This window comes from Dendropsophus ebraccatus, chromosome 15 (genome assembly GCF_027789765.1).
Source record: "Dendropsophus ebraccatus isolate aDenEbr1 chromosome 15, aDenEbr1.pat, whole genome shotgun sequence".
Taxonomy (NCBI): domain Eukaryota; kingdom Metazoa; phylum Chordata; class Amphibia; order Anura; family Hylidae; genus Dendropsophus; species Dendropsophus ebraccatus.
In genome coordinates, this window is record NC_091468.1 from 21,773,305 (window position 1) to 21,795,418 (window position 22,114).

A 22,114-nucleotide genomic window follows, 5' to 3' on the forward strand; every position below is an offset into this window, starting at 1 on the left:
TGGAGGGGCCGCCTGTGTCTGGATGGTTGAGAAGGAAAATGAGGGAGCTGCTAATGCTTTGTGGGGGATCAGATGATCCTCTCTATTGGGGAGCTTTTGTGGGTCTTCTAGAAACCATACTGCTTCTCTCAGCCCAGTTATGTCTCCTTTCATAATCTCTCAGCTGGGCAAAATGCGATTCAGTACGTCATAGAGACACGTCACTAATCTCTCACCAAGAGGTACGCTATCAGTAAGTCCTATAGGGAGAGAAGAAGGAGAAGAAACGGGGGCGCCTCCTGGTGCAATAAATAATGGTAAAAGAGTGTCAAGCACGGAAAGGGGGGGTGTTGCACTCACCTAAGGGAGTTGTGCTGTATTATAGGCACAACTCTATAGCAGGCATAAAGAATAGGACACCGCAGCTCCTGCCGGGGTACGTTCAAGGAAGTCGTACGATGGATAGTGCAGATAGCCAGCTGCAACGGGCTTTAGGACCATATGTAATCCCGGCTTGTGAAGGGCGCAGGTGTCCAAGGTACCACAGATAGCGGTAGTTATTGCATTAAAGGAATATTTATTAAAGAACGACGCGTTTCGGCCCCCAAATATAAGGTGGCCTTTCTCAAGTTTACACAGAGTAATGATGAACATGGGTTTAAGTAGTATACAGACCAGTCAAGTGAATAATCACTTCCGGGTTCATTACATGTATAGGGGGAAGGCCTTAAGTGTGGGCAAGTCCATTGGTCTATCAGAAAATAAATACAAATCACATTACCGAAACTGTATAAAGAAAGGGGATCTATAACTTACATTTCCCCGAGAGTCCGGAGGGCAGCGTCTGCGTCCGGCTGGGTCACGTGAGCGGCCGAGCGTCATGACGTCAATACGGACGTGCGCAGCAGCATCATGTGATTCCGGAGTTCCGGAGACGTAGCCTGCGGGACCTACGTAGAAAAGATTCAGAATAGTAACATAACGTAAAAGGCGTATATGCCGAAATATAGACGTTGCTGGTATACAAGTGTGAGAGGTACAAAGAATATTAAAAAATGCCATAAATACAGATCAGATATCTAACAGATAGAAAATCTATTCCAAAGGCAATATCAAAATATATATATATAAGAAAATATAATATAATAAAATATAATAATGGTTAAAATGACTATATACTCATCGCCATCTAGTGGTCAAAAACCAATAGGCAGAATAGCTGGGATATTTGGATGGGGACATATATAAATATGTGTATATAAATGTATGTAGATATATCAATGTGAATGTGTGTAAGTATATAAATATATAATTATATAAATATATAAATAAATGAATAGATAGAAAAGAAATATGTCTAAGAGTATATCAATTATGTGTGTATATATATGAATAAATTACATGAAGTCTATTTAATGGACCGTTAATATATATGTCTCAAGCTCAATCTGCAAGTTCTATGCATTCGTTCAGACCGTCGGGAATAAGAGATTGTACCCGATAGATCCAGAAGGATTCTCGTCTACATAAAGATGACCACCGATCAGTACTAGTGATGGGAATCTGTTCAATAGGGTGTATTGTTATATGAGAGAAATCGCTATTGTGATGTTCTGTAAGGTGTCTGGATACACTTTGTTTTAAAAAACCTTTTGTCGTATTATAACGGTGGCCATTGATTCTTTTATGTAGGGGCTGTTTGGTACGTCCGATATACTGGAGGCCGCAAGTACAAGTCAGTAGGTAAATGACATAATTACTGGAGCAATCAAGTCTTTGTTTGATGGGATATGAGGCACCCGTGACATTTGAGTTAAACGTTTTCTCACCATCAGCTATATTGTGACAACACAGACAAAGGGATTTGTCACATTTAAAGATACCTTTTTCCTTTTTACCTTTATTGTTTTTGGTTATCTTTTTATTATCATCATTATTTTTATTTTTATTATCTGTAGGTTGTGTTTGTCGCATTCTGCTCGGGGCAATGATGTTCCGTACTGTCTGGCCTCTGCGGTAAGTTAATGGTTTCGAAAGCCGACACCATCGTAAGTGGCTAAAAAATATCCCCTATAGCCAATTTCTACGCATCCGTAAAAACTGTACTATCGATTCTGATTTTAAGACCCAGAGCAAAATTTTACAAAATAGATTTTTAGAGAAAGGATACCCAAGAAGATTAATTAGTGATGCTTACCAAAAGAACCGAAGACTTAAACAGAGTACACTTTTAGAGAAGAAGAAAAAGATCACCAATCCCTCAGAAAATAGAGTATCAAGTTTTATTACTACCTTTAACGATGACCACCGGGTGATTGAAAATATTTTAAAAAAACACTGGCACGTCCTCACTTCCGACACTTATCTTCGTGACATCATTCCAAAAATACCAAAATTAACTTACCGCAGAGGCCAGACAGTACGGAACATCATTGCCCCGAGCAGAATGCGACAAACACAACCTACAGATAATAAAAATAAAAATAATGATGATAATAAAAAGATAACCAAAAACAATAAAGGTAAAAAGGAAAAAGGTATCTTTAAATGTGACAAATCCCTTTGTCTGTGTTGTCACAATATAGCTGATGGTGAGAAAACGTTTAACTCAAATGTCACGGGTGCCTCATATCCCATCAAACAAAGACTTGATTGCTCCAGTAATTATGTCATTTACCTACTGACTTGTACTTGCGGCCTCCAGTATATCGGACGTACCAAACAGCCCCTACATAAAAGAATCAATGGCCACCGTTATAATACGACAAAAGGTTTTTTAAAACAAAGTGTATCCAGACACCTTACAGAACATCACAATAGCGATTTCTCTCATATAACAATACACCCTATTGAACAGATTCCCATCACTAGTACTGATCGGTGGTCATCTTTATGTAGACGAGAATCCTTCTGGATCTATCGGGTACAATCTCTTATTCCCGACGGTCTGAACGAATGCATAGAACTTGCAGATTGAGCTTGAGACATATATATTAACGGTCCATTAAATAGACTTCATGTAATTTATTCATATATATACACACATAATTGATATACTCTTAGACATATTTCTTTTCTATCTATTCATTTATTTATATATTTATATAATTATATATTTATATACTTACACACATTCACATTGATATATCTACATACATTTATATACACATATTTATATATGTCCCCATCCAAATATCCCAGCTATTCTGCCTATTGGTTTTTGACCACTAGATGGCGATGAGTATATAGTCATTTTAACCATTATTATATTTTATTATATTATATTTTCTTATATATATATATTTTGATATTGCCTTTGGAATAGATTTTCTATCTGTTAGATATCTGATCTGTATTTATGGCATTTTTTAATATTCTTTGTACCTCTCACACTTGTATACCAGCAACGTCTATATTTCGGCATATACGCCTTTTACGTTATGTTACTATTCTGAATCTTTTCTACGTAGGTCCCGCAGGCTACGTCTCCGGAACTCCGGAATCACATGATGCCGCTGCGCACGTCCGTATTGACGTCATGACGCTCGGCCGCTCACGTGACCCAGCCGGACGCAGACGCTGCCCTCCGGACTCTCGGGGAAATGTAAGTTATAGATCCCCTTTCTTTATACAGTTTCGGTAATGTGATTTGTATTTATTTTCTGATAGACCAATGGACTTGCCCACACTTAAGGCCTTCCCCCTATACATGTAATGAACCCGGAAGTGATTATTCACTTGACTGGTCTGTATACTACTTAAACCCATGTTCATCATTACTCTGTGTAAACTTGAGAAAGGCCACCTTATATTTGGGGGCCGAAACGCGTCGTTCTTTAATAAATATTCCTTTAATGCAATAACTACCGCTATCTGTGGTACCTTGGACACCTGCGCCCTTCACAAGCCGGGATTACATATGGTCCTAAAGCCCGTTGCAGCTGGCTATCTGCACTATCAGTAAGTCCTGCCTCAAGAAATGGTGCTGGGCAGTGTCAGCATAAACCGGAAAAAAAGATGACCCCAATATATTCTAGAGTTGGACTACAGCAACACATCCGATCTGTACCATAGGTGATAAAAGTTTGCACATCTACACAATTTTGTGTAAATGTAACACTTGTTGCATCACTGACAATGCAATGAAGCTTTGTCCACCACCCGCTCAATCCTTCCTGATCTGCATTACACTTACATGGTGAGCTCTGGTGTCTCCAGTCTCCAGGACGTGTCTGTTCATACAGCTGAACATCTGCTCGGTGGTCACATTACAACATGGAGATGTGAGAATCGGCACTAACTTGTGGCATGTCTCTAAATAATTAAATCCGGAAACCACAAGATGTCTAAAAGCCCTGAACTAAGACGTGTGTGCCAGATGGGAAAGCCATGATGTCCTCTCACTTAAAGGGGGTTTTCCTACATTACTGATGAAGATTTCAACTAACCAAAAATTCAATAATAAACATAAGCCCTGTAAAAAAAAAAATCTTAAAATGTATCACTTTTACACCATTGTAAGGCAACTACTTGACAATGAGATCACATGACATCAATATGGATATAAAGGATTTCAAAGTTTTCAGAGTTTCTTAAAAAAAAAAAGAAAAGTTTAAATCGAGCACTTTAATGTTGCCGGATCACTATAGAGACAACTTCAGAATGATCCAGACGGTTGGATGGTGCTGAATGGCGGTCATTGTCCTCGGGCTCTATGAATGGCCGTGCCAGTCTCTTTCATCACATTCATCATGTAAGGATTTTCCATACAGCTGTTTAAGATGCCCTGTAAACAATCCAGGGGAACTGTGTTATATGCTAGAAGTTAATGCGTAAAAACTTTATAAAAATTACCCCCTTAGTCCTCTCTTATATCAAGATTCATCATTCAAAATTTCTGTCCTAGGGGATTAGCTCCCCTCACTACTGTCTCTGTAAAGCAACTGGCTGTAGCAGTAGCCCTCCCCCCTGCTCTGATTACAATAAGAGTCCAGACGTCCCTTTAGGGTGCCTTCACACGTGAGGGTGCGTGCACACTACGGAATTGCCGCGTATAACCCGCTGCGTATTCCGATGCTCGTCCCCGCACACGGCGGCATGCTTTTCCGCCCGTGCCATAGACACTATTCTATGCACGGGCAAATTACGCATTCCGCCGAAAAGAATTGACATGTCACTTCTCACAGGCGGATCACGCATTCCGCCGAAAGAATTGGCATGTCACTTCCGCGACGGAATACGCCGCGGGTTATACACGGCAATTCCGTAGTGTGCACGCACCCTAACAACTCACTGCGGAAATCTCACTGCGAGTTTTGCAGCGAGATCCGCTAAGAGGTAAGGTCCTGGCAGGCCCCTGTGACTACATACTTGCGGCGGTCTGAAAGACCGCTGCAAGTATGTAATGCAGCCGCCCCCTTAATCTGCTCCCGCTGTCTATACATTACCTGTGTCCTTGCTTCCCGGGGTCCCGGCTTCCTGCTTTGCGGCAAGCAAGGAGACAGGCAATGTATACCGACACGGGAGCCGATGAAGGGGTTAAGGGGGTGGCTCCATTACAGTACGTAGTCACAGGGGCCTGCCAGGACCTTACCTCTTAGCGGATCTCGCTGCGAGTCGTTATGTGTGAAGGCACCCTTAAAGTGATACTGTAAACCCCCTCTTACTCTTGTTCAATTTCAGCGTCACCTAGGCGTTGCTACACAACAGTTGGGCCCCATCGCCAACTGCTGTAAAGCCCCGCCTACGTGACATTGTCCACTCATGTGGATGGAGTGGAGAACCACACATAGAGTAAGGGGGGTGACAATATCACTTTAAAGGAGAAGTCTATAAAATCTGGCAGGGGCAGGGGGGAAGTTGATTACAAATTACAATTATGAACTTCTCTCTCCCCATGCCCGCAGTGAGCAGCGCTACTGGCCCTGGGACCCCCGCCCCATTCACTGACTGGCTGAGCGGCCAATCCATCTGCCAGGTTGTGACGTGTCAGATCCCGGAGTCCAGCTGGGGTCCTGAGGCTGGTACCGCCACTCACCGCGGACACAGGGAAAGGTAAGTTAGCCCTTGTTATCAAGTTCCCCCCTGATGGATTTTATAAATCACCTCCTTTAAGTTGTATAGGGATGTAAAGGTTGTTAAGAACTAAAAAAAACATGATTGCTTTCTTCCAGAAACAGTGCCACTGCTGTCTGCAGGCTATGTGAGGTATTGCAGCTCCAACACATAACCTATGACTATTAGTAAGCCACCATAGATAACCCCTTTAACTCCTGTGTTATATGCAAAAATCCTACAAATGTTTGTTTACAGCGCTGCAGAAAATCCTACAGAACAACAAACACTCATATACATCTAGGCCGAAGCTGATCAAATATTTTCCCCATATCACAATATACTGACAAGAAGCTTCTTTTGAAACCTCTGTGCATCTCCTACTAGAGCCGTTGCCAGTCCTCATCTTCTCTGTGTCTTCGGATCTTTTATCCATGCCATTGGTCCAATGAGAGCAGGACCTGGAGTGATCGGCTTATGATACAAACCCCAATATCCAGATGTCTAGTGACCAACATGTCCGAGGTTGACAATAAGGAGGGTTTGTCCACAGTCTGAAAGTCCCCATACACATTAGAGTGGTGTCGGCCAAACCAACGGGACCAGGTGGATGGCCATCTAATGTGTATGGGGGCCCCCAAGCCAGGCATCCATGTATATGGGTGGAATGAGAGAGATAGCTGTCATAACTGAGACCACAGACTTTCCCACAATCCCTCTTGCTTACCTCTGCGGTGGAGACCAACTGGCAATACTAAGAGGATAGCCAAGGAGATTGTAGACCCACCTTAATGGATGCCCAAGCGTGGGTCATACCCAAGGACAACAGGTGATCAAAACAGGGAAGTATGAAGTCTATGGGGGAGATTTATCAAACATGGTGTAAAGTAAAACTGGCTCCGTTGCCCCTAGCAACCAATCAGATTCCACCTTTCATTCCTCATAGACTCTTTGGAAAATGAAAGGTGGAATCTGATTGGTTGCTAGGGGCAACTGAGCCAGTTTCACTTTACACCAAGTTTGATAAATCTCCCCCAATATCTTAAACCAGCCATTTTCAGAAGTTCTTGTTTATGTGAAATATGTTTCATTTCACATAATGCATCAGTTTAGACTGATTTACCTTCAGGAGACAACCCCTTTATGTCTAAAAGCTGGGATATACCGTCACCTACATATTCAGGAAAGCATACAAGACCATGCCTTTGTTAAAAACCTGAACAATGATGTGCGCCCCCTCAGGCTACTTTGCACAGTGCAGCCATTTGTTATAGTAGTTTTTGACTTTCTTCATATCCCCCCACTGTGCTGGTAAATACGTTTCATAGTCCTAGTCCTTACCATGAATACTGTACATGTCTACAGAATATCATTATGTAATCATCTGATTATAAAACTTTACAGACTGTCTCTAATGTAATTTGCATACTGGAGACGTTTACTAATCATATGAGCAGCATGTGAGCAGCGTCTTAGTCATTGATTCTCCTAGGTTATTATAGCATGAATGCGTCGGGGGGTCATCTGCTAGAGAAATACTCCTCCTCCTCATTCATTACATTCATTAAATTTCACTCTGAACCCCTGCACGCAAACTCCACGCTGAATCCTGCCTGCTATGTCTATCAATGGGCGGCCTCGTGCGCCTCTGCTCTCCAGGCTTCTCTGCTCAAAGAATTGACATGTCAATTCTTTGAGTGGAGAGCCGCGAAGAGTGGAGGTGTGCGAGGCCTCCCATTGAAAGAGATAGCAGGCGGGATCCAGCATGGAGTTCGCATGCAGGGGTTCCGAGTAGAATTTTGGCGCTGTTCCCGTAGTGTGAACGGGCCCTAATATTGAAGCTGCTCAAATCATCAGCTTCGTTTGCCCACTGTGGCTTATCACACTCCCCACATCAGACCGGTCTCTATAAGGGTCCTTTTACGCATACAGGTAAATAGCACTCGTTCAGCAAATGACAAGTGATGATTTTTTTCTTTTAAACGATAATCTAATTGTGTTCGGATCTATGTACGTGTTTTGAAAGACCTCTCCAGCAGCCACAGCCCGCACAGCTCTGGGAGTCGGGTCGTGACATCACCATGTTATCCAGGAAGTGACATCACCATGTTATCCAGGAAGTGACCTCACCATGTTATCCAGGAAGTGACATCACCATGTTATCCAGGAAGTGACATCACCATGTTATCCAGGAAATGACATCACCATGTTATCCAGGAAATGAAGCCTTAATGCAGTAGTAAGTGCAGGGAAAAAAAAAGCAGTTTATAAGCATTTCCCATAAGTAAGTGTATATTGGTGATTTGTATAACTTTTGGGGGGCAATATAATACTATAATAAAAATTTTCACAGGACTTCTCTTTTAAGGCAACTGGAATAAGCAGGAGCCCTCCCCCCATGCTGACTACAGGACAGTACAAGGCAAGGTTATATGGTCTGTTATGTCAGTGATCTGCCATGCATGTGGATAATGCATTACCCCACTGAGCAGAATGTGACATCTCTATCCTTCTCCTAGGTTATTAGGGCTCACAGTAATACAGAGAACCTTGCGTAGGGGATGCCAGCCCTCTTGTCTACAGTTTCTCTATTCTCATTTATCTAGCTGGCCTTGGCTTGTCCCAAACAAGACATTCTTGACATTCATGCAAATTCTCACACAATTTTATTTGTCTCAGTTTCTCTTTTTTTTTTCCTATCAATCAACTGACCTTGCTGGGCTTTCTAGCCTGTGTACCAGTGCTGACCCCCCCTCCCTTATAACCTTGAGCTATCTCAATTAATGCAGAATTTGTTTGGTTAAGACGTCTAATGCTGCATTTTTCTTCCGATTTCCTGGTGGGCTGTGATCACCAATTGGCCCGGCCAGCAGACTAGTGGCCCCCACTTCAGGTTCTCCAAACGCACAGGTTACTGCAGGGACACTTCTGCCATGAGGCCAGTTGAAGCAGCTGCCTCAGGTGGCGCCACCTGCTGTCAGAAAGAGATGAGGAAAAAATCCTGGGCTGGTTGCCAAGGGCTGGTGACTGCATGCAGCAAACACCAGGTGATGTGCCTAGCCCAGGTAACTGTAGGCGCTAATAATGGGCACTTACAGTTAAATGAGAGAGAAAAAAGCTACTGGCTCTCTCACCGTTATTACAGCGCCACGAACATTCAAAAACTTTTCCTACTCCCAACATCATACTGATTCATGATGCCGGGGATACATTCCACTACAGCACTTTCCTGTCCGTAGCTTCCATGTATTACAGAACACATGAATTCTCAGGAGAAGCTGTGTGTGTCACTAGTGCTGCAGCCGTGGCCCAGTATAGCAGAGCCAGCAGGGACAACTGTCAATCATTCTGCTACACTCTGCCAGCTGCAGCGCTACTGACAGAGCCACTGGTGATAACAGCGGAGTTGTGTTTTGCCCCTTATTACTGTCAGTCATTGTTGACAGCTTCCCCCCTGTGTAGTCTATTCTAATGGTAACTTTTATTATATAGACATCAGTAGAGGCTGCAGCACTAGTGATACAGGCAGCTTTCCCCAGTGTAAAGTGTATTCTAATGGTAAGATGTATTTTATACACGAGGGAATTATATAGGACTCATGTAATGTCTATTCTAATGGTTACATGTATTATATAGATGTCAGGAGAGGCTGCAGCACTAGAGACACAAACAGCTCCCCCCTGTGTAATGTCTATTCTAATGGTAACATGTATTCGACATCAGGAGAGGCTGCAGCACTAGTGACACAAACAGCTTCCCCTAGTGTAATGTCTATTCTAATGATACCATGTATTATACAGAAATCAAGAGAGAGTGCAGCACTAGGGACACAGACAGCTCCCCCAGTATAATGTCAATTCTAATGGTAACATGTATTATATATACATCAGGGGAGGCTGCAGCACTAGTGACACAGACATATTGATATTGATACATGATGTCGGATGGTGATACATTCCACTACAGGGATTCCTCATTCGTAGCTTCCATGGAACATGTGAATTCCCTAGGGCAGCTGTGTCACTAGTGCTGCAGCTGTTCCAGTAAGGGGAAGAAAAATAAAAACAATATCTTTATTGTAGATGCATGAAAAAGACTTACAATAGGCTAACAGTAGCAGTACAGTAGGTATGAACCCAACTTGCCACAATACAATTTAAAACAGAGCAGTATAATCATAATAACTTAAAAACCACAGTAGCTGCCAGACCATCGGTAAACAGATCAACCAAAGTGCAAGCGCAAACAAGTCTTAAGAGGAGCCACCATGACAATACACATGTACAGCCTCAGGTTAACCATAGTTACTGCTCTCTGGGGTGAGCGAGGGCTGTGTCTCCAAGATATGGGAGCTGTTGGAGGATCTGTGGGTTTTCTTTCCCTGCCACTTATATGTAGTTTATACATTCAAAACTGTCTGCTGAGTCATTTTTTGCCTTATCTCTATATGGATGGAAGTAGAGCTCAGCTTCTCTGATACACAGCTCCAAATCCCCTGCATACAAAAGTATTCAAGCCAACAGCAGCTCTGAGGGCCAACATATCTAAAATTATTATTATTATTATTAGCCATTTCTTCCAGATCTATGGTTGCTCTGTACTGCTAAGATCCTGAGTCTATAGCATATATCATATCATATAGCCAGTGTCGGCTCCAGGTTTTTGCGTGCCATTGGGCATCCACTATGTACCCATCATCCACACACTATGCACAATTACTTGAGACACCACTAACATCTACAAATGCACATTATTGCCTGACTGACACTGACACACTCAGACACTGACACAAAGCACTTACAGCTCAGGGTAGATGCTATTTCCAAGTGGGCTAAAGGCCCTGTGATGTCATCATGCCCATGTGACCAGACTCTTGTGTGGGAGGAGCTAATCTCAGTCTGCAGTTCCCGGGCTTTCTTCTCGGTAGATGCTGTTTCCAAGTGGGCTAAAGGCCATGTGATGTCATCATGCCCATGTGACCAGACTCTTGTGTGGGAGGAGCTCCACATTGTAAGGTTGAGGACCTTCGGGTCATGTGATCAGGTCCTTCACCCTTTTCTCTCTCTGTGCAGGTCCTGCTCATCTGCTTTGTCTTCTGATGTTCAGCCCAATCACCCTGCACTACAGTGAGCGGGCTGAAAATTAGAACACTGGGCCCCTAGAGGCGCTGTGGGCCCTGGCACTTGCCCGGGTAAGCCCTGTGCTGACGCCAGCCCTGCATATAGGTAACACTTACAAATGTGATATGAAAGCTGTACACATGTTAGTTAGAGATGAGCTAACCTGCCGAGGTTCGGGTTCATATGAACCTGAACTCTCGGCTTCTGACTGCCGCTGTCTGCCCGCTCCGTGGAGAGGGTGGATACAGCCGGGGGACCGCCTGGAAAACTGGGATACGGCCATAGCCATAGGCTGTATCCCAGTTTTCCAGGCGGTCGTCCGGCTGTATCCACCCTTTCCACGGAGCGGGCGATACAACCGGACGACCGCCTGGAAAACTGGGATACAGCCTATGGCTATGGCCGTATCCCAGTTTTCCAGGCGGTCCCCCGGCTGCATCCACCCTCTCCACGGAGTGGGCAGACAGCGGCAGTCAGAAGCCGAGAGTTTAGGTTCATACTAACTCGAACCTTGGCAGGTTCGCTCATCTCTAGTGTTAGTACTTTACTGCCATCTGTTTCATTTTTATCAGCTATCACTGGCAATTAGCAACATGTCCAGCAGATGGCAGTAAAGCATCACATTACAATAATACAGCACATATAACGTCCAGTAAATGAGGTTAAGGATACAACATAATTTGCAAACTGTGAAATACAGATGTAGACCAGAGTTTGTCATGTGGCACAACACAGGGTGATATAAAAGTTCATGATCTATGCAAGTAAGCTTACTTAAGTGGTGGGGCTGAACCCCAAAGTGTTCTAAGGAAGCATGACCGGTGGCCATAGACAGGTTATTGGAAGCCAAAGACTCATTAATGTATATGGAGAATCTGGTCCGATCCCAAAGAAGAGCTGCTGTAGGGCAAACTCCTGAAAATCTTCCCGCTGTCTATGATAGAAAGGAGTCAGCTCACATGGCAGCTTGCTGTGTATGGGGCCCTTCAGAAAAGTCAGCGACAATGTGACCCCTATCCATCCTTGAAAGTGTCTACAATGGGTATCAGAACCACAGTATGAAGCAATGGAAGAAGACGTCTGGTCTGATGGGTCACATTTTCCATCATGGATTCACACCAGATACCACACCATTATATCTCCATCACATTTATTGGTCAGATATCGGTCATACAAAAATAAACATCTACAATAATTTCTGATATAATCTCCTACAAAATAGTAATAAAAAATTACAATTCACAGTATATCAAAGTACACAAGACAGTAAATCACATAAAGCCCTGAGGGCCGTTCACTTGTTAGTTTGTTCGGTGTGAACATAGCTCCACTTAAAGTGGCTGCTTCCTTCTAATCCCAGCGCCACACCTGTCCACAGGTTTCCTGTGGTACTGCAGTTTATTTATGTCAGAGAGTGACCTGCAATACCAAATACAACCCTAGGACAGGTGTGGCACTGTTTCTGGAAGGCATCTATGTTTTACTAATTTTGGACAATCTCTTTAACCCCAGATGCCACGGTCACAGGAAGCTGAGATATAGGGAGCGGTTGACAGTGGCTTCACATTACTACCTATGATATAGACAAAACACTGATCACAATAAGTTTTATTTTCCCATCATGTCAAAGACAACTACAGTGAGGTAACCATCAAACAGCTCCCCATATCTCAGCTGTCTAGAATATTATGGGGGGATTGGGGGAGTAAGATATTTAGAATCAAAAGGGTTGTCCTTATAAAAAAAAATACATTGGCTTCCCCCTCCAGGAACAGCACCACATCTGTCCATTTCTGGTATTGTAGGGGCTGCAATACCAGACACAGCCTGCAAAGAGAGGTGGCGCTGTTTCTGGAAAAAGCAGTAAGCTCATTTTTCTAACCCCATAATGACACCTACATTATATATTGTATGTTGTCTTTAACATTCATGATAAATACTGAACTCTGTGGTGCAGAATCAGCAAAAACACATTCACTCCCTTATATTTAGCTAATTTCTTTATAAAACATTTACTATAAATCTATAAACATTGTTTTGTACCATTATTTATCCAGTTTTTCTGGATAATTATCAAATGATTGTAGTGCTCAATATTGCCCACTAGATGTCAGTGTATTAGGCTACAACCAACCATTCTGCTTTACAGCCTGCAGCGAAACTGAATATTATCAGCTTATTATCACCTGAAGGAGAAAAATGATGGCTCCTGGTAACAATGGGGGGAAGATAAGAAGGTTTTCGCGCTGACAGTAATCGGAGGAGAGTAATGTGTGATCACAATGCTGAGGCAGAAGTGGCTCGAAATCAATTGCAAGATCAATGTGCAGGAAATAACCAGACAATACTGCATTGTGAATGGCGTCATATATGCAAACATATATATATATCGTCAATAGGCTTGGCTCCAGCCTGCATTTTGCTTGTTATGAAACTGGTTCAATACAAATCAATGGAAACGGCGACTTTCACAGTAAATAACACAGGAGCCATTATAACACAACACTGTCTGTTATCAGGCTGTAAGCCTTAAAGGGGATCTCCAGGACTAGAAAAGTGACAGTCTATCCTTAGGTTACATAGCTAAGGGTCCAACTCTAGGCACCCCCACTGATCAGATCAATGAAGGGTCCCTTTACGGGTTACCAGGCAAAGCGCCATATTTTCGGTAGTGACTGTACCTGGTATTGCAGCTTAAAGTAGCTCATTCCCTATAGCATAAAGTAGAATACACCATTAGAGATGAGCGAAAATCAAGCAAGCTCGGGTTCATCTGAAGCCAAACTCTCAGCATTTGATTAGCGGTGGCTGAAAAAATGGATGCAGCCTTAAAGGGGTTATCCAGCGCTACAAAAACATGGCCACTTTTCCCCCTCCCTGGTCTCCAGTTCAGGTGTAGTTTGCAATTAAAGGGGTTAATCACCAATTTTTTTTTTCTTTCAAATCAACTGGTGCCATAAAGTGCCAGAGATTTGTAATTCACTTCTATTAAAAAATCTTAAGTGTTCCAGTACTTATCAGCTGCTGTATGTCCTGCAGGAAGTGGTGTTTTCTTTCCTGTCTGACACAGTGCTCTCTGCTGCCTCCTCTGTCCATGTCAGGAACTGTCCAGAGCAGCAGCAAATCCCCATAAAAAACCTCTCCTGCTCTCCAGACTGGAAATAATACAACTTCCTGCTGGGCATACAGCAGCTGATAAGTACTGGAAGGCTTGAGATTTTTTACTGGAAGTAAATTACAAATCTCTGGCACTTTATGGCAGCAGTTGATTTGAAAGAAAAAATTTTTGGGTGTACAACCCCTTTAAAGTGGTTATCCAGCACTACAAAAACTAAAATTGGCTACTTTCCCCCCTCTCTTGTCTCCAGTTCAGGTGTGGTTTGCAATTAAACTCTATTTACTTCAATGGAACTGAGTTCCAAACCCCACCCAATCTGGAGACAAGAGAGGGGTAAAAATGGCCATGTTTTTGTAGTGCTGGATAACCCCTTTAAACTCCATTTACTTTAATGGAACTGAGTTTGAAACCCCACCCAATCTGGAGACAAGAGAGGGGGGAAAAGTGGCCATGTTTTTGTAGCACTGGATAACCCCTTTAAGGTGTCCTGGAAAACGTGGATACAGGCTATGGGCTAAGGCTGTATGCATGTTTCTAGCCAGCCTTAGGGCTGCATGCAACTTTTCCAGCCACTGTGAGGTTCGTTCATCTCTATACACCATCAGTCTCTGATAGGTGGGGGCCGACAGTAAACGGGCTTCTGCTTTTTTCCCAACTACATGCTGTGTCTGATACTGCAAGATATCTCCTATCACGTGAATGGAGCCATGTCGCTGTTCCTACCCGGTTGTGTTCAGCAAGGTGCAGCTACTGGCACCTACAGATCAGACACAATCCATATCCTAACTGGCCTCTACCATTGTCTATAGTTAGAGTACCCCTTTACTATTTATAACAATTAAAGTCATAGAATGGTCCGTTTAATGAAAGCCGCCTCCTCCATAGCTTTCATGAGATGGATTTGAATGCTTTTGCTGTAAGTTATCATCCACTTTGTTTTATATCACTCATAGTGACTTGGTCACTGGTGCTGATATCCTCACTCCAGTGATGTATGTCTGTAGGAGTAATGTAGTGTCTATAATCTATAAAGATAACCCTGAGAAGCGCAGGAAGGATCACAGGCGCCACCTACTGGAGACAGTCTTCTTCCTTTAGGCTAATTTGTTCACTGCATCTCCACAGAGAGAAACACATCTGCAGACATGATCATTTTGACACTGAGTACTAAAGGTTCTTCCATGTGAAGCTTTTCAGACCAGGCGACTAAAATGTGCAATTCACTTCTTTAGAGCTGTAATCGGCTTGATAGGATGGGTCAAATATGCTGCAGATTTGTTTTTTAATTTCTGCAGCAAATCCAAAATGATACATAGGAAGAAATTTATCAAGGCTTCACTACTGCCATCTACTAGTATAATCTGCCACAAATCCAAAAACATGCCACATGCCACATGCCAATTGGGCTGATTGGTTCCCTTTAAAAGGGTCCTTTAGAATTAAAAAGAAAAAAAACATGGCTGCTTTCCTCCATAAAAAAACAGCATCGCCCCTATACTTGTGTGGGGTATCACTACTCAACTTTATTCACTTCAATGAAACAAAGCCGCTGTTTCTGGAAGAAAGCATCTATGTTTTTTCTAATCCTGGGCAACCCCTTTAAAAACTCACACCACAGGTCTATTTCCATGAAGAGTTTTGCTGCATGTGGATGAGATTAGCGAATCTTTTAAAGCAAATCTACTAGAGAAATTGGCAGCAATTCCAAGCCATGTAAACTTACCCTTAGGACCAGTTCACACAGAGTAAAATCAGTGGAACACTGTTTCTCTATGGGAGGGCTTGCGCACCTCTGCTCTCCGCTGAAAGAATTGACATGGCAATTCTTTGAGTGGAGAGCGACAGAAGCGGAGGCATGCGAGCCCTCCCATAAAGAAACAACGTCACACTGAGGCAGGCGAGATTCCGCGGTGGAGAGTTCCGCCACAGAATTCCGCCAATTTTACTCTGTGTGACCTGCCCCTTATACTCTGCAATGATCTAATCCCAGACCTGGCCACCAATACTCCACAAAGGGCTGGCATTGACTTTTATGACAGGGATGGGGAACCTACGGCCCTCCAGCTGTTGCAAAACTACAGTTCCCATCATGCTTGGATAGCCAAAGCTTAGGGAATAGTAGCTTTGCAGCAGCTGGAGGGCCTCAGGTTCCCTGTTGCTGCTTTACGGGATGGATCTCATGAAGCTGGCGCTGAGCTGGGCCTGCAGGGCCATCTGGTCGAATGTTCTGCTCCTGGTCTGTTCCCTGATTTTATCTCGGATGTGAAAGGAGGCCCGGGCAATCTTCTTCCCCTCCTCGATGGTGGCTTCTTTCTCCTTGAGGACCTTGTCGCTTTTATGATCTTTGACCCTGATAAGATGGGCTAGGTTTCGGCGATGACTTTCTTCATCCTCCTCCACCTTTTGCTTTAGGAGCTGATGGACCTTCTCCTTGACCACGTTCAGTTCTCTTGTCCGCTCCGCTTTACTTTGGATACTTTTCCCCAGCGTATCCTTTGCTTGCAGCATCTTCTGGTTGGTGACTTGGGCCAGCATTTTCTTGTGTCTTATCTGCTCCTTCTCCTGTTGTTCTGCTCGGATCTTTGCCATGATGGTCATGGCCTCTTCCCTGGACGCCTTCTCTTGTATCTCCTTCTGGCGTTCCTGCTGGATCTGCTCATACATCTCCTGGAATCGTCGCTCCTTCAGCTGCATGGTCATCCTCTTGGAGCGCTCCTCAGCTTTCAGCTGGCTGTCCACCTCCTCCTTGAGCCGGGAATGTCTTAGCTTCTCGTACTCGTTCTTCACCTGGAGGTTCTTCTTGTTCTGTAAATCTTTGATCATCTTGGCCTTGAAGGCCTGCAGCATGCGTTCTTCCAGGAGACGACTACCCGATTCTCCGATATCTTTCTCTTGCATTTGCCTCTTTGACTGTAGATCTCTTTGGGCTTTCTTCATGCCATCTTTAAGAAGGATCCTTTCTTCTGGGGACAATGCCTTACACTCCTGATTGTTTAGATAGCGGACAGCGTCCAGCTGCCACTCCAGTTTGGAGCTTCTGGGGCTCTTTCTATGGTTCTGAGGCCGCTCAGTCCAGTCGTTCTTGCTTAGTGCTTCTCGGATGAGCCTCTCCTTGCTGCGGAGCTCTTCCCAGGCTTGCTGGGCTTGTAGCTTCCTCTGCTTGGACGTCTCCTCCTCTTGGTGTCTGAGTAACATCAGGGCTGCTATCTTCTTATCCTTTTCTGGCACGGACACCTTGATTTCTTTCTCCACCTTGCGGGTAAGATGGCGGGCTTTCACTTCTGCACTTAGGTTTCCTTGGCTTAGACTTCTCCGCATCTCTCCTTCACCTCTGGGACTCTTGGTTGGAGAGGCGACAGTGTTACGGAGGTCCCTGCGGCTTGGGGATGTTGTGAGGTCCAGGTAGTCCCAATGATTGGGGGAGATTGTCGCATTTCGGCTGTTGCGGGGATTCTGAGCAGCAGTGGTGGTCCTGGAGGAGCTGGGAGCAGCAGTGGTGGTCCCGGAGGAGCTAGGAGCAGCAGTGGTGGTCCTGGAGGAGCTAGGAGCAGCTGTGGTGGTCCCGGAGGAGCTAGGAGCAGCTGTGGTGGTCCCGGAGGAGCTAGGACCACCAGGGTCACAGTCACTACCCAGCAGCTTCCTCCTCAGCTCCCTGCACTGCCTCACCTTCCTCAGCCTCTCCAGCTCATGGGCCTCATACATCTCACTGACTTCCTGGCTGGAGGCCCCCGGGTTCTCCTCTCTTATCTCTCTATAGGACTTGTACAGCAAATCCACGGGCCGCACTCCCAGCCGAGCACAGGCCTCCAGGGAACGGGGGCTGGTGAGTACATACCGGCTGTCACCGCCGCCCTCAAAATTTGTCAGGTCTAGATGCAAGGAGGGAGACCGTCTGCCGTCCTCCATCTCTCTTTCGGCCCGTTGTTACTACGACGCTACGCTCGGTTGCCCAGGGTGATTAGCAAAGCGTTCATGACGACAGAAAGGTAACGCACCGTGCGGCCTCTAGTGGCAGCATCTCAGAGAGCGCCACAGAGAGCTCCGCCGTACTACGCATGCGTGAAAGGCTGTTTCCGAACGCTAGAGCGAGAAACCGTGTAATAAGTCGTGTAACGCATGTCGTCTGTTATAGAAGACTAGGAGCCGCCATTTTTACATGGTTGCTTGTCAGCTGATAAGTTATAATTGGAGACGATGGAGGGGATTTGCGAGGCCGTTTAAAAGAATGTATCTGTTTCCCATGGCAACCAAGCGCTGGGCAGACTAAGAAAGCTGCGTTTTGGTTGGTTGCTATGGGCAACAGACAATATCTATTTAGCGCAGCCATGGTGCAGACAGTCTGCCCTCACTCAGTGTCAGAGTGCCCCTATAAACTGCACAAACCAGAGAGTGTCCTTGGTAACAGTGCCAGAATGCCCCCATAAATAGTGCCAGCTAAAGAGTTCCCCCATAAATAGTGCCAGCTAGAGTGTGCCCCCATAAATAGTGCCAGCTATACAATGCCCACATAAATAGTGCCAGCTAGAGTGTGCCCACATAAATAGTGCCAGCTATACAATGCCCACATAAATAGTGCCAGCTAGACAGTGCCCCCATAAATAGTGCCAGCTATACAATGCCCACATAAATAGTGCCAGCTATACAATGCCCACATAAATAGTGCCAGCTAGAGTGTGCCCACATAAATAGTGCCAGCTAGAGAGTGCCTCCATAAATAGTGCCAGCTATACAATGCCCACATAAATAGTGCCAGCTAGAGTGAGCCTCCATAAATAGTGCCAGCTATACAATGCCCACATAAATAGTGCCAGCTAGAGTGTGCCCACATAAATAGTGCCAGCTAGAGTGTGCCTCCATGAATAGTGCCAACTAGAGAGTGCCCCCATAAATAGTACCAGCTAGAGTGAGCCCCCATAAATAGTGCCAGCTAGAGTGTGCCTCCATGAATAGTGCCAGCTAGAGTGCCCCCATAAATAGTGCCAGCTAGAGTGTGCCTCCATGAATAGTGCCAGCTAGAGTGCCCCCATAAACAGTGCCAGCTATAGAATGCCCACATAAATAGTACCAGCTAGAGTGTGCCCCCATAAATAGTGCCAGCTAGGGAGTGCCCCCATAAACAGTGCCAGCTATAGAATGCCCACATAAATAGTGCCAACTAGAGAGTGGCCCCCACAAATAGTGCCAGCTAGAGAGTGCCCCCATAAATAGTACCAACTAGAGAGGGACCCCCTAACATTGCCAGGGTATCCTCATATGTTGTGCCAGCTATAAAGTGCACCCTATAAATTGTGACAGCTAGAGAGTGACCCCGCGTGTGAGCCCCCGCGGTGCTATAGTGAAGGTATGGCCGGTCACTTTTTCAGATGGTAGAATGTGATACCAATCCTGTGGTTGTTGGCCGAGATGTAACCGGACCCTAGGGTGTTGTGACGCCAGTGCCGGTTGGGCACACAGGTATGGTGGCACACCTGCTTTTATTTTGGAGGGCCGGATACACCTTGTTCCCTTGTGGTCAGTAACCTGCCTGGCTGCTGAGGGGTCCCTTGGGGTGTTATAGTCAAGTTAGGCAAGAGTGGTCTAGTGACCCTCCCGGACTATTGGTACTGCCACCCAAAGAAAGAGGAAATGTCTCAAGTAGTGTGTGTATACTGTGTTGGTGCGGGGCGAAGAAGAGTCTCTTTACCATAAATAATATCTTGTTTACTCTGAAAGTACTTGTACCTGGGATGAGCGGACTGCTGACGGGTTCCTGCTAACAACCGCGCTGCGAGATAGAGTTCATAGGCTTCTAGCAACTTTGCTCTATCTGGATCAGTTTCTAGCTTTTTGCTGTTGTGGATACTGTCCTGCACTGTGACTCTCCTAGTCCACAGCGTGGGTTGAGATGATCTCTGATTTGTCCTCTCCTGAAAGGGGTTTAACACTGCACAGTGTTGAGTAAGGTTACTTGAAGAGAAACTGTTAAGTGCGTCTTGTCTTGCTTCCTCACCATACAGGAACCTGACTAAGACTACTCTACACTTCCTCTACCCATGTGATTTCCTATCTACAGCTCTCCGTAAGGTGTGCTGTGAATGGGTGAAGAGTGCATAAAGAAGAAATAAGGAAAGAGATGAGCTGTGCAGCAACTGGATACACATATCTACAATAGCAACATCTAGTGGCGAAACTTTATCACTACTACATCAACACTAACTTACAATAAGTACAGGCTTTTGCGAGGGATGTATAGCAACATCCATGGTGGGACACCACACCTCTATAAAAAGTACCAGCTAGAAAGTGACCACTTTACAGTGCCAGAGGGCCTCTATAAAAAGTATCATCTAGAGATGGCCACGACTTAACAGTGCCAGAATACCTCCATTAATAGTGCCAGCTAGAGCAGACCCTTCTTTAACAGTGCCAGAATTTCCTGGTAAAGAGTGCCAGCTAGAGAGTGACCCCCTTAACAGTGCCAGAGTGCACCTATAAATTGTACCAGCTATGGATGGGCCCCTTAACAATTCTAGAGTGCCCCTATAAATAATGCCAGCCATAGATGGGCCCTCTAACAGTTCCACAGTGCCTCTATAAACAGTGGCAGCTAGATAGGGCTCTCCTTAAAAGTGCCAGACAAAAAGGGCTCTCATGAACCGTGCCAGAGTGGTACCATATACAGTGCTAAAGAGCTACTATAAATAGTGCCATCTAAACTGTGTCCCCCAGTGCCAAGGTGCCCCCCCCCCCCCAAACATACACACAAGTCAAGAGCCCGTTCTTAAACAGTGCCAGCTAGAGGGTGCCCTTTTTATCATTTACATTATGGGGGATTTATAACAGTGTCAGACTTTCCTGTGATCAGTGTCATCCTTAGAATGAATTTAAAAAAAAAACTAATTTAGTTCTTTCTTGTGGATAGTCCTCCCTATAACAGTGCCATCCAGAAAATACCATCTTAAGTACTAAGACAGCATTCTCATAGGTAGTGCCAACCAGAGAATGCTCAGGGAGCACTGCCAGAATGGCGCCATAAACCACATTCCCATAACAGCCTATATTTTTTCCCCAGTTCCTGCATCTTGTATTCATGGCTGGATATAAATCCTGTCTCCGTACAATAAATAATTTCCTGTCTCCATACTATACAATATATAATTGTAGTGTCTACCATTTTACAATCATGTAAGTGCATTATAAAGTAGACATATACTGCGAGGGGACAGTAAAAGGGGACAATAAAAACACCCATATACTGCGGGGGGACAGTAAGGGAGGGCAGTAAAAATACACATATACTGCGGGGGGAGGGGACTGTAAAAGGGGCAATAAAAATACATATATACTGCGAAGGGGGGGGGGAGAGTAAACGGGGGCAATAAAAATAATGACAACTTTAGACCAATAGACAGTCAAAGGCATTAGCTGCAACATGGCGTATTTATCCAGAATTTCCAGATCATCCAAAATTCTTAAAGAGCCGCTTCTTATGGTATAGTAACATGGATACCAGTTGTACAGCGCTGTATGCCTACGTTGAGTTCTGGGGATAGGAATAACAGCTGAGGGGAGGCTTGCTGAATTTCCTAGATTATAGGACACTGTTTTAGTAACTAAAAGATAAAAAAAGGTAAAATATATTTTTTCTCAGATAATACACTGCAATACTTCTTTATTGCAGCGTATCATACCTGCCATAACATAACCTTCACAAACATCCTATCAGGTCCTCCCATTCTAAGGGCCTAATAGATGCACTTAGATGCTATAAAAACCCACAAGCCCTCCATTTTAACCAGAAAGACAATGGGATGACTCATGACTGGTCCCAGACCACCAGGGATATTAGATAGCCTCCTAGACC

General features: G+C 44.5%; 1 protein-coding gene across 1 annotated transcript; it reads right to left on the reverse strand.

Annotated features, from left to right (window-relative positions):
* Positions 1-16,147: 16,147 nt before the first annotated feature.
* Positions 16,148-18,177, reverse strand: CCDC185 (coiled-coil domain containing 185). Its single transcript, XM_069954829.1, has one exon. The coding sequence runs from the start codon at positions 18,175-18,177 to the stop codon at positions 16,435-16,437; it is 1,743 nt and encodes a 580-aa protein (XP_069810930.1). The 3' UTR covers positions 16,148-16,434.
* Between the last annotated feature and the right edge of the window lie 3,937 nt (positions 18,178-22,114).

Coding starts and splice junctions, on each gene's coding strand:
- CCDC185 (XM_069954829.1), bottom strand. CDS start 18,177: ATGGAGGACGGCAGACGGTCTCCCTCCTTGCATCTAGACCTGACAAAT.